The 15484-nt window shown below is 43.6% G+C and overlaps 1 protein-coding gene across 1 annotated transcript in view; it reads right to left on the bottom strand.

Annotated features, from left to right (window-relative positions):
* Positions 1–15484, bottom strand: part of LOC112216944 (solute carrier family 41 member 2-like) — a 41912-nt gene that overhangs the window by 20777 nt on the left and 5651 nt on the right. Inside the window, exons 4-8 of the mRNA XM_024377104.2 lie at positions 11544–11615; positions 9863–10007; positions 8284–8430; positions 2931–3078; positions 2749–2828 (exon numbers count right to left, since the gene is read on the bottom strand). Coding sequence (XP_024232872.2) covers positions 2749–2828; positions 2931–3078; positions 8284–8430; positions 9863–10007; positions 11544–11615 — 592 coding nt within the window. The remainder of the gene's footprint in view (positions 1–2748; positions 2829–2930; positions 3079–8283; positions 8431–9862; positions 10008–11543; positions 11616–15484) is intronic.

Here is a 15484-nt window from a genome sequence, read left to right as displayed (position 1 = left end):
GACAGAACAGGCAGGCTTAGGGCTGAAGCTGACTGGAGGCAGCTGAGTATAGAGCAGAAGTGAGGGTTAGAGAGAAATGCGAGGACTCAGATTTGTATCCTTCCCTAAACAGGTGATGCCTTCCAGTCACAGATCTGAGGTAACCCAACCTCTCCCTCCAAAGAGCAGGGACGGACTGTAGTTTCTGTCATATTACTTTCACATATCAAGTCCTTCCAGATCAATTAGGACAGAGGGAAGGGTGTGAGTTCTGGTTTGGAATGCAGCCAGAAGGAGCATGAGACAGGAGTGATGCATCACCACAGTCTGAGACATAATGAATACATATTACTGTGTGGGATAACTGCATTAGAGAGAGAGAGAGAGAGGAGGGGAAAATGAGAGAGGTGGGGATAGACAGACAGGGAAAGTAGGGGACAGAGATAAAAAGGAGAAATGGGGGAGAAAAACTGACAGTGTGCCCCATCTAATTCTGCTCAGCTTCCTCATATAGATTGTAATTTGTATCAAGCAGAGGAACATTGAAAACAGCAGGACAAGGCAATTTATATCCACACACACAGTCAGTCAGGTGACTCAGAGTAGTCTAGCCACGCAGCACAGGAAATGTAGAAACACTCAGAGCTTCCAGGTGGGCAGACCAGACAACCACTCCAACCCAAAATAGTGTATGAGACAGACAACACTGACAGAAAGTAGGAGGAGATGAGAGAGGCTGTGGTCGCTGAGACAGAAAGGGACAGAAAGAGAATTTGGGGTTGTGTTTTGGAGAGGGGCATATTTTGGGGTAGCTGGGCTTATCTCCCCTCCGGTGCTTGTTAGCCTGATCAGGCGGGCCTAAATGAGGACAGATACCTCTGCTGCCCAGAGATTATGGCCACTTAATCCAATCTTTGCTGCCTCTCCGTATCTTCACTGACATTTAACTTCTCCATGTTGCGGCTAAATAGAACTCCCCACCCTCCTCACGCCTCTCTCCCCACAATCTTATCCCTATCCACTCCTCCCTGCCTAATCACCCCCCTTCTGATTCCACCACATCCCTCACTTTCATTGCACCCCTCATCCATCTCCAGTCCACCACTCAATCCCTCTCCTCCCTCCCCTCCAGAGGTCTGGGGAGTGTGGTGGTTCCACCTCAGCAGGTGGGCTAGCTGCTGTAATTTGGGTCACTGGGTCTCACGGCGGGAGAGGAGGGGTGGGTTGAGGGTAGACCACAGGGGGTCCCGTCTCCCACTATCTCCCGCCCCATCGGAGTAGCTCTGGGACAACAGAATCTCTGCCTGCCTCTCCACATCTCATCTCCATTTTCCTTTCTCCCATTCCAGTCTCCTTTCCCAGCTTCACTCATCTCTCTTCTTATATTCGGTCTCTAGTTTAGAAGAGAGGATCTGTGCATGTTCAGAGTGAAAGCATCAAAGGCTCAGTCTATTCATCTCCTCCTCCCTATAAGATAGTAACCACTATGTGTTGTAAATCACAGATAGTTACAGGGTTGGTGATGAAACCTCCCTTTTACAGCCCCAGAATCATTTGTCTGTGTGGTCCCCCTACACACCCTGACACACACACACTGACACACACAAACACACTTCCCAGATCACCCAGCCATTTCCTGATTTGTTGACATCTCAGCAGTAACATCGATTAGAGGCACACAGTCGTCTTCCATCGAGTTAAATGTCTCTCATTAACAATGTTTAATTAAAAGCTGATCTCTGGTTGTCGAAATGCCAGCAACAGCCTTGGCAACGATCCCCCAGTAAGGATGGGAGGAGGGTGACAGTAGCAGTGATACAGAGACAGACGTTTGTGTTTAGTCCATTACTCACAATTTTTCTAACTAAGTTTGAATGTAAATTCAGTCACATTGTAACCCCGCACAGTGTGTCAGTCACATTGTAACCCCGCACGGTGTGTCAGTCACATTGTAAACCCGCACGGTGTGTCAGTCACATTGTAAACCCTCAGTGTGTCAGTCACATTGTAAACCCTCAGTGTGTCAGTCACATTGTAAACCCTCAGTGTGTCAGTCACATTGTAAACCCTCAGTGTGTCAGTCACATTGTAAACCCTCAGTGTGTCAGTCACATTGTAAACCCTCAGTGTGTCAGTCACATTGTAAACCCTCAGTGTGTCAGTCACATTGTAAACCCTCAGTGTGTCAGTCACATTGTAAACCCTCAGTGTGTCAGTCACATTGTAAACCCTCACAGTGTGTCAGTCACATTGTAAACCCTCAGTGTGTCAGTCACATTGTAAACCCTCAGTGTGTCAGTCACATTGTAAACCCTCAGTGTGTCAGTCACATTGTAAACCCTCAGTGTGTCAGTCACATTGTAAACCCGCACAGTGTGTCAGTCACATTGTAAACCCACAGTGTGTCAGTCACATTGTAAACCCTCAGTGTGTCAGTCACATTGTAAACCCTCAGTGTGTCAGTCACATTGTAAACCCGCACAGTGTGTCAGTCACATTGTAAACCCTCACAGTGTGTCAGTCACATTGTAAACCCTCAGTGTGTCAGTCACATTGTAAACCCTCAGTGTGTCAGTCACATTGTAAACCTGCACAGTGTGTCAGTCACATTGTAAACCCGCACAGTGTGTCAGTCACATTGTAAACCTCACAGTGTGTCAGTCACATTGTAAACCCGCACAGTGTCAGTCACATTGTAAACCTGCACAGTGTCAGTCACATTGTAAACCTGCACAGTGTGTCTAATCAGTCAGTGATATTGCGTCTCACCATTAATGACAGGGGTGTACACCACTATGCCAGCCAGGTTCGGGTCAGACACTGTTTTGTCCAAGATGAGACCTCCGATACTGCAGAGCACAGAACATTCACACATTAAATGGTGCTATTATTCTGATCACGTGAATGTGCAACTTCTCTCTGACAGTGAGCGAGTGCATCCACACACACACCTGCTGATGACCATGGCAGTGATGACAGGCTCCCAGCCGGAGTAGAGCAGGGTGCGGCTGGCCGGGTGTTTGGAGGAGATCACCATCCACACTGGAGTCAGAGACAGGAAGAAGGCACACACCAGGGACGACGCGTACGGGTGAGAGTCTACAGAGACAGAGAGCGAGAGAGACAAATCAAAATGAATTCCGAATACAACTCCGAATACAACTGGTGCAGACTTTTACAGTGAAAATCTTGTTTAAGAACATTTCCCAACGATGCAGAACTAACTAACACAAAAGGAAAAAAAATACATGAGACAAGATCGAATAGAGCTATACACAAGGAGAGAGCTATACACAAGGAGAGAGCTATACACAAGGAGAGAGCTATACACAAGGAGAGAGCTATACACAAGAATAGAGCTATACACAAGGAGAGAGCTATACACAAGGAGAGAGCTATACACAAGGAGAGAGCTATACACAAGGAGAGAGCTATACACAAGAATAGAGCTATACACAAGAATAGAGCTATATACACTATACACAAGGAGAGAGCTATACACAAGGAGAGAGCTATACACAAGAATAGAGCTATACACAAGAATAGAGCTATACACAAGAATAGAGCTATACACAAGGATAGAGCTATACACAAGGAGAGCTATACACAAGAATAGAGCTATACACAAGAATAGAGCTATACACAAGAATAGAGCTATACACAAGAATAGAGCTATACACAAGAAGAGAGCTATACACAAGGAGAGCTATACACAAGGAGAGCTATACACAAGAAGAGAGCTATACACAAGGAGAGCTATACACAAGAATAGAGCTATACACAAGAATAGAGCTATACACAAGGAGAGAGCTATACACAAGGAGAGAGCTATACACAAGGAGAGAGCTATACACAAGAATAGAGCTATACACAAGAATAGAGCTATACACAAGGAGAGAGCTATACACAAGGAGAGAGCTATACACAAGGAGAGAGCTATACACAAGGAGAGAGCTATACACAAGAATAGAGCTATACACAAGAATAGAGCTATACACAAGAATAGAGCTATACACAAGAATAGAGCTATACACAAGAATAGAGCTATACACAAGGAGAGAGCTATACACAAGGAGAGAGCTATACACAAGGAGAGAGCTATACACAAGAATAGAGCTATACACAAGGAGAGAGCTATACACAAGAATAGAGCTATACACAAGAATAGAGCTATACACAAGAATAGAGCTATACACAAGAATAGAGCTATACACAAGAATAGAGCTATACACAAGAATAGAGCTATACACAAGAAGAGAGCTATACACAAGAGAGAGCTATACACAAGGAGCTAGAGCTATACACAAGGAGAGAGCTATACACAAGAATAGAGCTATACACAAGGAGAGAGCTATACACAAGGAGAGAGCTATACACAAGAATAGAGCTATACATACACAAGAATAGAGCTATACACAAGAATAGAGCTATACACAAGAATAGAGCTATACACAAGAATAGAGCTAATAGAGCTATACACAAGAATAGAGCTATACACAAGGAGAGAGCTATACACAAGAATAGAGCTATACACAAGGAGAGAGCTATACACAAGGAGAGAGCTATACACAAGGAGAGAGCTATACACAAGAATAGAGCTATACACAAGGAATAGAGCTATACACAAGCTATACACAAGAATAGAGCTATACACAAGAGCTATACACAAGAGAGCTATACACAAGAATAGAGCTATACACAAGAAGAGATACACAAGCTATACACAAGAATATACACAAGAGCTATACACAAGAATATACACAAGAGCTATACACAAGAATAGAGCTATACACAAGAATAGAGCTATACACAAGAATAGAGCTATACACAAGAATAGAGCTATACACAAGAATAGAGAGCTATACACAAGAATAGAGCTATACACAAGAATAGAGCTATACACAAGAATAGAGCTATACACAAGAATAGAGCTATACACAAGAATAGAGCTATACACAAGAATAGAGCTACACAAGAATACACAAGAATAGAGCTATACACAAGAATAGAGCTATACACAAGAGAGCTATACACAAGGAGAGAATAGAGCTATACACAAGAAGAGCTATACACAAGAGAGCTATACACAAGAATAGAGCTATACACAAGGAGAGCTATACACAAGGAGAGCTATACACAAGGAGAGAGCTATACACAAGGATAGAGCTATACACAAGAATAGAGCTATACACAAGAATAGAGCTATACACAAGAATAGAGCTATACACAAGAATAGAGCTATACACAAGAATAGAGCTATACACAAGAATAGAGCTATACACAAGAATAGAGCTATACACAAGAATAGAGCTATACACAAGAATAGAGCTATACACAAGAATAGAGCTATACACAAGGAGAGCTATACACAAGGAGAGCTATACACAAGGAGAGCTATACACAAGGAGAGCTATACACAAGGAGAGCTATACACAAGAATAGAGCTATACACAAGAATAGAGCTATACACAAGAATAGAGCTATACACAAGAATAGAGCTATACACAAGAATAGAGCTATACACAAGAATAGAGCTATACACAAGAATAGAGAGCTATACACAAGAATAGAGCTATACACAAGAATAGAGCTATACACAAGAAGAGCTACAGGAGAGAGCTATACACAAGAATAGAGCTATACACAAGGAGAGCTATACACAAGAAGAGCTATACACAAGAATAGAGCTATACACAAGAATAGAGCTATACACAAGAATAGAGCTATACACAAGGAGAGCTATACACAAGGAGAGCTATACACAAGAATAGAGCTATACACAAGAATAGAGCTATACACAAGAATAGAGCTATACACAAGAATAGAGCTATACACAAGAATAGAGCTATACACAAGAATAGAGCTATACACAAGAATAGAGCTATACACAAGAATAGAGCTATACACAAGAATAGAGCTATACACAAGGAGAGCTATACACAAGAAGAGCTATACACAAGAATAGAGCTATACACAAGAATAGAGCTATACACAAGGAGAGAGCTATACACAAGAAGAGAGCTATATACAGGGAGTACCAAATCAATGTGCAGAGGTAGATATGTACACAAAGGCAGACAGAGAGAGGCAGAGAGAGAGGCAGAGAGGAAAGGGGAGAATTAAAAACAGATATAATCCCCAGAGTGAAACAACTGGTGGGAGTTACAACAACAAAACAACAAACACAATTTATCAGCTTAAGCTTCATGAGGATTGACAGAGCAGGGGGGAGATAGTCTCTCCTCTCCCCAGGAAAGACAGCATGACACAGAGCAGGGGGAGATAGTCTCTCCTCTCCCCAGGAAAGACAGCATGACACAGAGCAGGGGGAGATACTGTCTCTCCTCTCCCCAGGAAAGACAGCATGACACAGAGCAGGTGGGAGATACTGTCTCTCCTCTCCCCAGGAAAGACAGCATGACACCGAGCAGGGGGGAGATACTGTCTCTCCTCTCCACAGTAAAGACAGCATGACACAGAGCAGGGGGAGATACTGTCTCTCCTCTCCCCAGGAAAGACAGCATGACACAGAGCAGGGGGAGATACTGTCTCTCCTCTCCACAGTAAAGACAGCATGACACAGAGCAGGGGGGAGATACTGTCTCTCCTCTCCACAGTAAAGACACCATGACACAGAGCAGGGGGAGATACTGTCTCTCCTCTCCACAGTAAAGACAGCATGACACAGAGCAGGGGGAGATACTGTCTCTCCTCTCCCCAGGAAAGACAGCATGACACCAAGCAGGGGGGAGATACTGTCTCTCCTCTCCCCAGGAAAGACAGCATGACACCGAGCAGGGGGGAGATACTGTCTCTCCTCTCCACAGTAAAGACAGCATGACACCGAGCAAGAAAACAACAGAGATTCATAACAAACAAGGAGAAGTACTGTATTTGTATGACTCAGTACAGTAGCTACAGGACATCTAACTTTAAAGACCTGAGAAACAGATCCTCACTCACTAGCAAGACACTATCTTTGGAGGGGTCTACTTTATACTGAAATTTGCATGCGCACACACCTGTGCGGGTTTACAACTCTAATGATTATTACAGCACTAAATCAGAGTGATGTTGGAGAATAGAGAAGGGGAAAACACCCTCTTAGTGCCTAGTAGTGAGATATGTAACTCCATCATCCCCTTCTCCTTACCAGATGTTCATCTCACCATTCCACACACTTAATGGCCCTCATCATCAACCCCCTGAAGACATAGATATAAAACCCAGAGAAGGGAGCTCCATGTAGTCACAGTGGGTAGAATTGGGTAATAGTCCCAGTCATGATGACACAGGTATACCCACCAGTCCCTGGGTTTAGACTTGACTCGGTGTCACTGTGGTTCACCATTCCCTCACCACGTTTCAGATTTAGGTCTTAAAATAAATGTTTGCAGTAGCAAACCGTGGCCTTGGGTGTGGGTATATATATATATATATATATATATATATATATATATATATATATTTGGGATAGAGTCTCCTGGATATCTCTGTACACCATCAGGTTAAAATGATTCACTTTAGCTATGAGTAAACTGCACATTAGTCCAATTAGGCAGAACACAGCGGACGGGACGGACACGGCTGGCCCTTACAACAGAGACACTGTCCTCTGTGGTAACATCCCAAATGGCACCCTATGCTCTACGTAGTGCACTACTTTTGACCAGGGCCCATAGGGAATAGAGTGTCATTTGGAACACAGCCTGTCCTACACCACCAGGCAAGGCCAGACAGGTTTACTGAGCTGGTATGAAAATATGAACAACTCTTGTATTAAATTATCTCAGATGTTTTACTGTAGCCTTTCATAGTTCTGGAGTCTGGTCTGGTGATGAATTCTTGTTTCATAGGGCACAGACACGTCAAGGTTAGTAAAATACACTTTTCAAGGGAAAAGCTTGCTGGTCCACTGTATTGGGTAATGTAACACGAGAAAGCGTGTGTGAGGCTGGGCATGGCATATATTAAATATGGACTATGGAGTGGGAGATGGAGAGAGGGAAAGCGAGGGAGAGAAAGATATGGTCTGTTCTGATGAATTACTAGCAATGACACAAAAAAATAACAGCGTAAGAGTGCCATCTAGTGGTTGAACAATGCAGTCTGATTCTAAATGGATAATTTCTTTACACTGTTGGACAGATATATTATTCACCATTTTTCAAGAGGAAATAAAACAAACAGAGGAAGGATGAAGTGAAGGATTGTGAACTCAATATAGAGGGTCAAAAAATAGTTGACTGCTTGTGTGTCTTATTTCAATCTGGAAGTATCTAGTCCAAACCCTCCTCCTCTCACCCAGGCAGTTGTAGAGTCCCTGGCTGATCCAGGCCAGGATGGCCAGGGTGATGAGGTCACCGAAGCTGGCGGCGATGGGCGTAGCCACGTTGTCGGGGTTGATGCCCGTCTTCTTGGAGCCCACGATCACCCCCACCATGATGAAGCCTGGGGTTCAGACGGTACAGAGGTCAAGGCGACATGCCTGCACATACCTCAACCTTCCATGTGTGTGTTACTAATACACTGCTCAAAAAAATGAAGGGAACACTTAAACAACACAATGTAACACCAAGTCAATCACACTTCTGTGAAATCAAACTGTCCACTTAGGAAGCAACACTGAATGACAATAAATTTCACATGCTGTTGTGCAAATGGAATAGACAACAGGTGGAAAGCAGTGCCAGAGCGGAGGAGCACTGCCAGAGCCCTGCAAAATGACCTCCAGCAGGCCACAAATGTGCATGTGTCTGCTCAGACGATCAGAAACAGACTCCATGAGGGTGGTATGAGGGCCTGACGTCCACAGGTTGGGGCTGTGCTTACAGCCCAACACCGTGCAGGACGTTTGGCATTTGCCATTGAACACCAAGATTGGCAAATTCAGCACTGGCGCCCTGTGCTCTTCACAGATGAAAGCAGGTTCACACTGGGCACATGTGACAGACGTGACAGTCTAGAGACGCCGTGGAGAACGTTCTGCTGCCTGCAACATCCTCCAGCATGAACGGTTTGGCGGTGGGTCAGTCATGGTGTGGGGTGGCATTTCTTTGGGGGGGCCGCACAGCCCTCCATGTGCTCGCCAGAGGTAGCCTGACTGCCATTAGGTACTGAGATGAAATCCTCAGACCCCTTGTGAGACCATATGCTGGTGCGGTTGGCCCTGGGTTCCTCCTAATGCAAGACAATGATAGACCTCATGTGGCTGGAGTGTGTCAGCAGTTCCTGCAAGAGGAAGGCATTGATGCTATGGACTGGCCCGCCCGTTCCCCAGACCTGAATCCAATTGAGCACATCTGGGACATCATGTCTCGCTCCATCCACCAACACCACGTTGCACCACAGACTGTTCAGGAGTTGGCGGATGCTTTAGTCCAGGTCTGGGAGGAGATCCCTCAGGAGACCATCCGCCACCTCATCAGGAGCATGCCCAGGCATTGTAGGGAGGTCATACAGGGATGTGGAGGCCACACACACTACTGAGCCTCATTTTGACTTGTTTTAAAGGACATTACATCAAAGTTGGATCAGCCTGTAGTGTGGTTTTCCACTTTAATTTTGAGTGTGACTCCAAATCCAGACCTCCATGGGTTGATACATTTGATTTCCATTGATAATTGTTGTGTGATTTTATTGTCAGCACATTCAACTATGTAAATAAAAAAGTATTTAATAAGAATATTTCATTTATCCAGATCTAGGATGTGTTATTTTAGTGTTCCCTTTATTTTTTTGAGCAGTGTGTATAACATGAGACCCATCAGCAGTAGGCGATAATATGTTGGGCTGTGACTGTTTGATTGTCTGAATGCGCACATTCCATATCAGAGTACATGTGTGTGTCCTTATCTATTTGTGTGTGTGTGTGTGTCTGTACCCTGCAGCATAGAGGCTATGAAGGCAGTGGCCACGCTGGCAGAGCAGAGCAGAACAGCATGACTCATCTGGAACTTCCCCTCTGGGATCCAACCCAGAACCACTGCCGCCACTGCTGCCAGGAAGCCTACTACTGTAGCCTGTACCTAGAAGGAGAGAGAGAGAGGATGACAGAGGGAGAAGGAACTTAGGGAATGAGAGAAAGGGAGAGGTGTGGGGGAAGGGTTAACAGGAATAACATCAACCTGTTTTAACAATGTTTTCCTATTATATGATACACTATCAACATTAAAACACTCAGTCAATAATTAACACAAGTACTAACCAGAAGTACACATACTACGCAGATAAACAGATTGGGAGATAAGGGCACAAATTCAAAACCGCTCGCCAATGATCCCTCTAAGACGAACACAGGCGCGCAGCTCCCCCGGGACTGCCACACAGAACAAATATTAGCTCACTGTGAGAAGCATGAGATTGAACTTTACTCAACTTTCTAGAGCAGTGTTCGCCCAGGCATTCCTAGTTGGATTGCAAAAGATTTCTGTAAAAAAAACAACAACGATAAAGCCTAAAGTTCCTATTTTTATTTATTTTGGTCTCGGGCTATTGGCGGTAGGTGAACCCGATTCAGCTGCCCTGCGCGCCAGGTGGGTGAACTGTTGCCATTTTGAAAGAAAAGATCAACGTTTCCCTTTACTATGGCAATTGTGATTGAGTCAACACAATATTAACCACTTTCATACCGAAACACAACAAAATATGCAGGAGATTGTTGTCGGGAGAACGCATTGACACGCACTGCTCAACTCGTACTCTACACAGACCTGTGCAGCATAACCAGAGCTGCAGTGGGCCTATATGCAAATAGACCATTGCCATATGGATCTGTGCCATTTACTTTGAACTGGACAGTGTTTACAGTATGAGCGGTCATGAGTAGATTTTCAGATCAAAACGAGAGTTGCATGTAGCCACATGCACATTCTGTTAATTTCCTTTGCTAGTTAATGATTTATTAGCCCAGTTATAATTTGTAGTCAGCAATAGAGGTGTGATTGCTTACAAGAGCACAAAACGTGTACATTTCTAGACTTCTTTGAAAAGGTTTTTTTGTCTTAAAGGGGCAGTGTAGTATTTTGAGACAGGCTTGAATAAGCTAAGTAACCAATAGGCAGAGGGTAGCATAATTTGTCTGATTCTCTGTAATAATGGCATGGGAATAATAATACATTTTTATTTATTTTGTCAAGTGGTTTCTTGCATCAAGCAACAACATTTTCAGTCAGCTCCCTTTCAGACGGAAAAAGTGGATAAACAGTTTAATGTCAAGCCCTGCATGTTTAAAAAATATATATAATGGAATGTAGGCCTACATTGAACATGACACATTGCCTGCTACTGTAGGCTGAATGATAGAACAGCTATTTCCAAGATAAAATGTAATGGGTGCATTTTCTCCATAGATTTTGATGGTAGGCCACTGGTAGATCAAACATCCATAGCAGCTTACTTGGCCACTGTTATAACTAACTTAAAGCGGGTACAGCCTCAGTGTTCACATGAAACACGTGCTGGAAGTTGTACAACATTTTCACAACGTTCAAGTTTGCTCTGAAATTTGCTCAGTGGCAAAAAACATTGCTGCTCACTATGAGGCGGACAGTGTGTGTGTTTACCTGTTTTAGCGCCAGGTTTCCTATGATCAGATTCCACTTCTCTATGGGAGAGTCCATCTTCCCCACATTCACCTGCACAGTGACAGACCACAATCAGCAACTCAAATCATTCAATATTCACTTGAATCTCCTACACAAATAACCTGTCCCCCAAAAAACAGATTAATAACTACTTTGAACAGTTTGCAGGAACCGCTAACCAGATTACAAATATGATTAAACTAAACACAATGTTCAATTGAGTGCATTGTTTCAGATGGGAAGGTTTATGAGTGTTCTTGTTCACTTAGCAAAAGTATGCAGAGCTTAGCAGTTTCTCGTTCGGTGAACAGGGAGTGAGATGAGGGAACAAGTGAAACACAACACTGAGTTTCTCTGTGTGAGACCGAACAGAATGATGTGAATGTGTATCTGTGAGGAAAGAGGAAGGGGAGGAACGGGCCAAACTGAACAAAGAGAGAATTCTGTCCAATCACTTCATCAACTTCTCAAACCCCAGATCATTTGAATAGGGGGAGAAAGAGAGGGAGGAAAAAAAAGCGAGGAAGCAAGAAGGGAGAACCAGAGTGTAACGGTGTATGTGAGAGTGTAGGTGTAAGAAGAGGAGAACCAGAGTGTAACGGTGTATGTGAGAGTGTAGGTGTAAGAAGAGGAGAACCGGAGTGTAACGGTGTGTGTGTGAGAGAGTGTAACAGTGTGTGTGTGAAGAACGGGAGAACCAGAGTGTAACGGTGTATGTGAGAGTGTAGGTGTAAGAACAGGAGAACCAGAGTGTAACGGTGTATGTGAGAGTGTCGGTGTAAGAACGGGAGAACCGGAGTGTAACGGTGTGTGTGAGAGAGTGTCGGTGTAAGAACGGGAGAACCGGAGTGTAACGGTGTGTGTGTGAGAGAGTGTCGGTGTAAGAACGGAGAACCGGAGTGTAACGGTGTGTGTGAGAGAGTGTCGGTGTAAGAACGGAAGAACCGGAGTGTAAGAACGGGAGAACCGGAGTGTAACGGTGTGTGTGTGAGAGAGTGTCGGTGTAAGAACGGGAGAACCGGAGTGTAACGGTGTGTGTGAGAGAGTGTCGGTGTAAGAACGGGAGAACCGGAGTGTAACGGTGTGTGTGTGAGAGAGTGTCGGTGTAATTACCAGAGTGTAACGGTGTATGTGAGAGAGTGTAGGTGTAAGAACGGGAGAACCAGAGTGTAACGGTGTATGTGAGAGTGTAGGTGTAAGAAGAGGAGAACCAGAGTGTAACGGTGTATGTGAGAGTGTAGGTGTAAGAACGGGAGAACCAGAGTGTAACGGTGCATGTGAGAGTGTAGGTGTAAGAACGGGAGAACCAGAGTGTAAGGTTGTATGTGAGAGTGTAGGTGTAAGAACGGGAGAACCAGAGTGTAACGGTGTATGTGAGAGTGTAGGTGTAAGAAGAGGAGAACCAGAGTGTAACGGTGTATGTGAGAGTGTAGGTGTAAGAAGAGGAGAACCAGAGTGTAACGGTGTATGTGAGAGTGTAGGTGTAAGAAGAGGAGAACCAGAGTGTAACGGTGTATGTGAGAGTGTAGGTGTAAGAAGAGGAGAACCAGAGTGTAACGGTGTATGTGAGAGTGTAGGTGTAAGAACAGGAGAACCAGAGTGTAACGGTGTATGTGAGAGTGTAGGTGTAAGAACAGGAGAACCAGAGTGTAACGGTGTATGTGAGAGTGTAGGTGTAAGAACAGGAGAACCAGAGTGTAACGGTGTATGTGTAAGATGGGAGCGAGAGACAGAAATAGAAACACTTGAGTAACGTAACCTATGTACACGGTTGTGTCTGGCATTCACTGAACTGTGGTTTATATTCCTGAGAGCTTCTACCCAGTCCTCACCTGAGATAATTTTGCACGCCCAATTTTTCAGTTTTTGATTTGTTAAAAAAGTTTGAAATATCCAATAAATGTCGTTCCACTTCATGATTGTGTCCCACTTGTTGTTGATTCTTCACAAAAAAATACAGTTTTATATCTTTATGTTTGAAGCCTGAAATGTAGCAAAAGGTCGCAAAGTTCAAGGGGGCCGAATACTTTCGCAAGGCACTATTTATCAAGTTAAGTAAAGGGGGAATAGAAATGTTAGGCTTGGATGAAAACAAAAGAGGGACATTTTGTGCTGCATGTCTTTCATTTTAACCGGAGCGATTCGGCACATGCACGAATGAGAGTAGAAAGGGGTTCCATGGCTATAGCGAAGAGAGCAGGCGAAACAGGGCACCCCTGTCGGCAGCCCCTGAACAGGCGGAATGACTTCGACATTTCCTGATTGGTTACCACTGACGCCATTGGGTGTGCATAAATAATTCTGATCCAATTAATAAATTCCTTTCCAAACGTGAAATGCTCCAGAACCGACATCATATACTTTCACTCAATCTGATCAAACGCCTTCTCTGCGTCAAGAGCAATTACCACTTTATGATCATGATACATTACATTGAAAAGGCGTCTGAAATTGTAGTATATATGTCGACCCGGGATTTTATTTGTACCTTTATTTAACTAGGCAAGTCAGTTAAGAACAAATTCTTGTTTTCAATAACGGCCTAGGAACAGTGGGTTAACTGCCTTATTCAGGAGCAGAACAGCAGATTTTTACCTTGCAAGATTGAATCCCCAAGCTGACAACCTTTCAGTTACAAGTCCAATGCTCTAACCACTAGGCTACCTGCCGATAAAACCTGTCTGGTCAGGGTGTATTAAGTCAGAAATATATATTTTTCAAATTGGTTTGCATTATCTTTGTCAACACCTTATTTTCTATGGGGAGTAACAACACGGGGCGATAAGACGACATCTCCATGGAATCTCTATCTTTTTTCAAGATCAGTGCTATTGTAGCCTCATACATTGTTTCTGGGAGTTGGCATTTTCTTTGGAATGTTTAAACATTCGCAACATAAGTGGAGATAGTACTTCTTATAGAATTCTGCGCCAGTCTATTACATATCCATCAGGCACAGGGGCCTTTCTGTTTGGAAAATGTGCTATCGCTGTGTTAATTTCCTAGGAGGTTATCCCAGCATCAGGTACAGCAGCTGCCCCCCTGTCTAGTTTAGGAAGTTCACATTCAGTGAGAAAACGTTCCATAGTTTGTGGATCAGTAGCATCACATTTTGATTGATATAGCTCTGAGTAAAACTGTGCAAAGCATTTATTAATATCCTGCGGATCTGTTACTGTTTTACCCTTCGTCTTTTATTTTGTAAAAAGCTCTAGATGCCTGTACATGCCTTTGCTGTCTTGCTAATAATTTGTGGTTTGTCACCCAGTTCAAAATAACTTTGTTGCGTTCTAGCAAGTAAAGAGCCAACCTGTTTCAAAAGTATGGTATTGTATTCATATTTCAACTTTGTGATCTTCTCAAGGACTACATTCGAGGAATTTGTCCTAAAAGCGTTCTCCTGTTCCCCTAACTCTCAATTTCTGTCATCCTAGTATTGGAGCGTTTCTTCCTCTCTGATGTATAATAAATAATGAAAACTCTAATCACAGCCTTTAGAGATTCCCAAAGGGTGGAGTCGTCAACATCCCCCGTGTCGTTAGCTCCGAAAGAAAAAGGCAATCTGCTCCTTCAAATACTGACAAAAAGTCTCATCTTTCAACAAGTATGCGTCTAAGTGCCAAAGTCGCCGACCTGTAGACATATTGTCGAGTTTCAGCACCATGGACAGAGAGTGGTCCGTAATTAGTATAGGGTGATAGGTTACCAACGCAGCTTGGAGTCCAACAAAAAAGTAAATTCTGGAATATGATTTATGAACTGACGAAAAGAAAGGGATTATTCTATCTATTTGATATGGCCTTAAATACCATTTGAAAAAATTATGGATCATCGAAGTTGGGTCCATATAAATTGACCACAGTTATTGGTTTCGAATTCAGTGTACCAGCCACAATAATATACCGACCATTAGGATCTGA

This window comes from Oncorhynchus tshawytscha, linkage group LG17 (genome assembly GCF_018296145.1).
Source record: "Oncorhynchus tshawytscha isolate Ot180627B linkage group LG17, Otsh_v2.0, whole genome shotgun sequence".
Classification (NCBI taxonomy): domain Eukaryota; kingdom Metazoa; phylum Chordata; class Actinopteri; order Salmoniformes; family Salmonidae; genus Oncorhynchus; species Oncorhynchus tshawytscha.
Note: the sequence above shows the minus strand (reverse complement) of the source record. Positions and strands in the feature narration are given on the sequence as shown.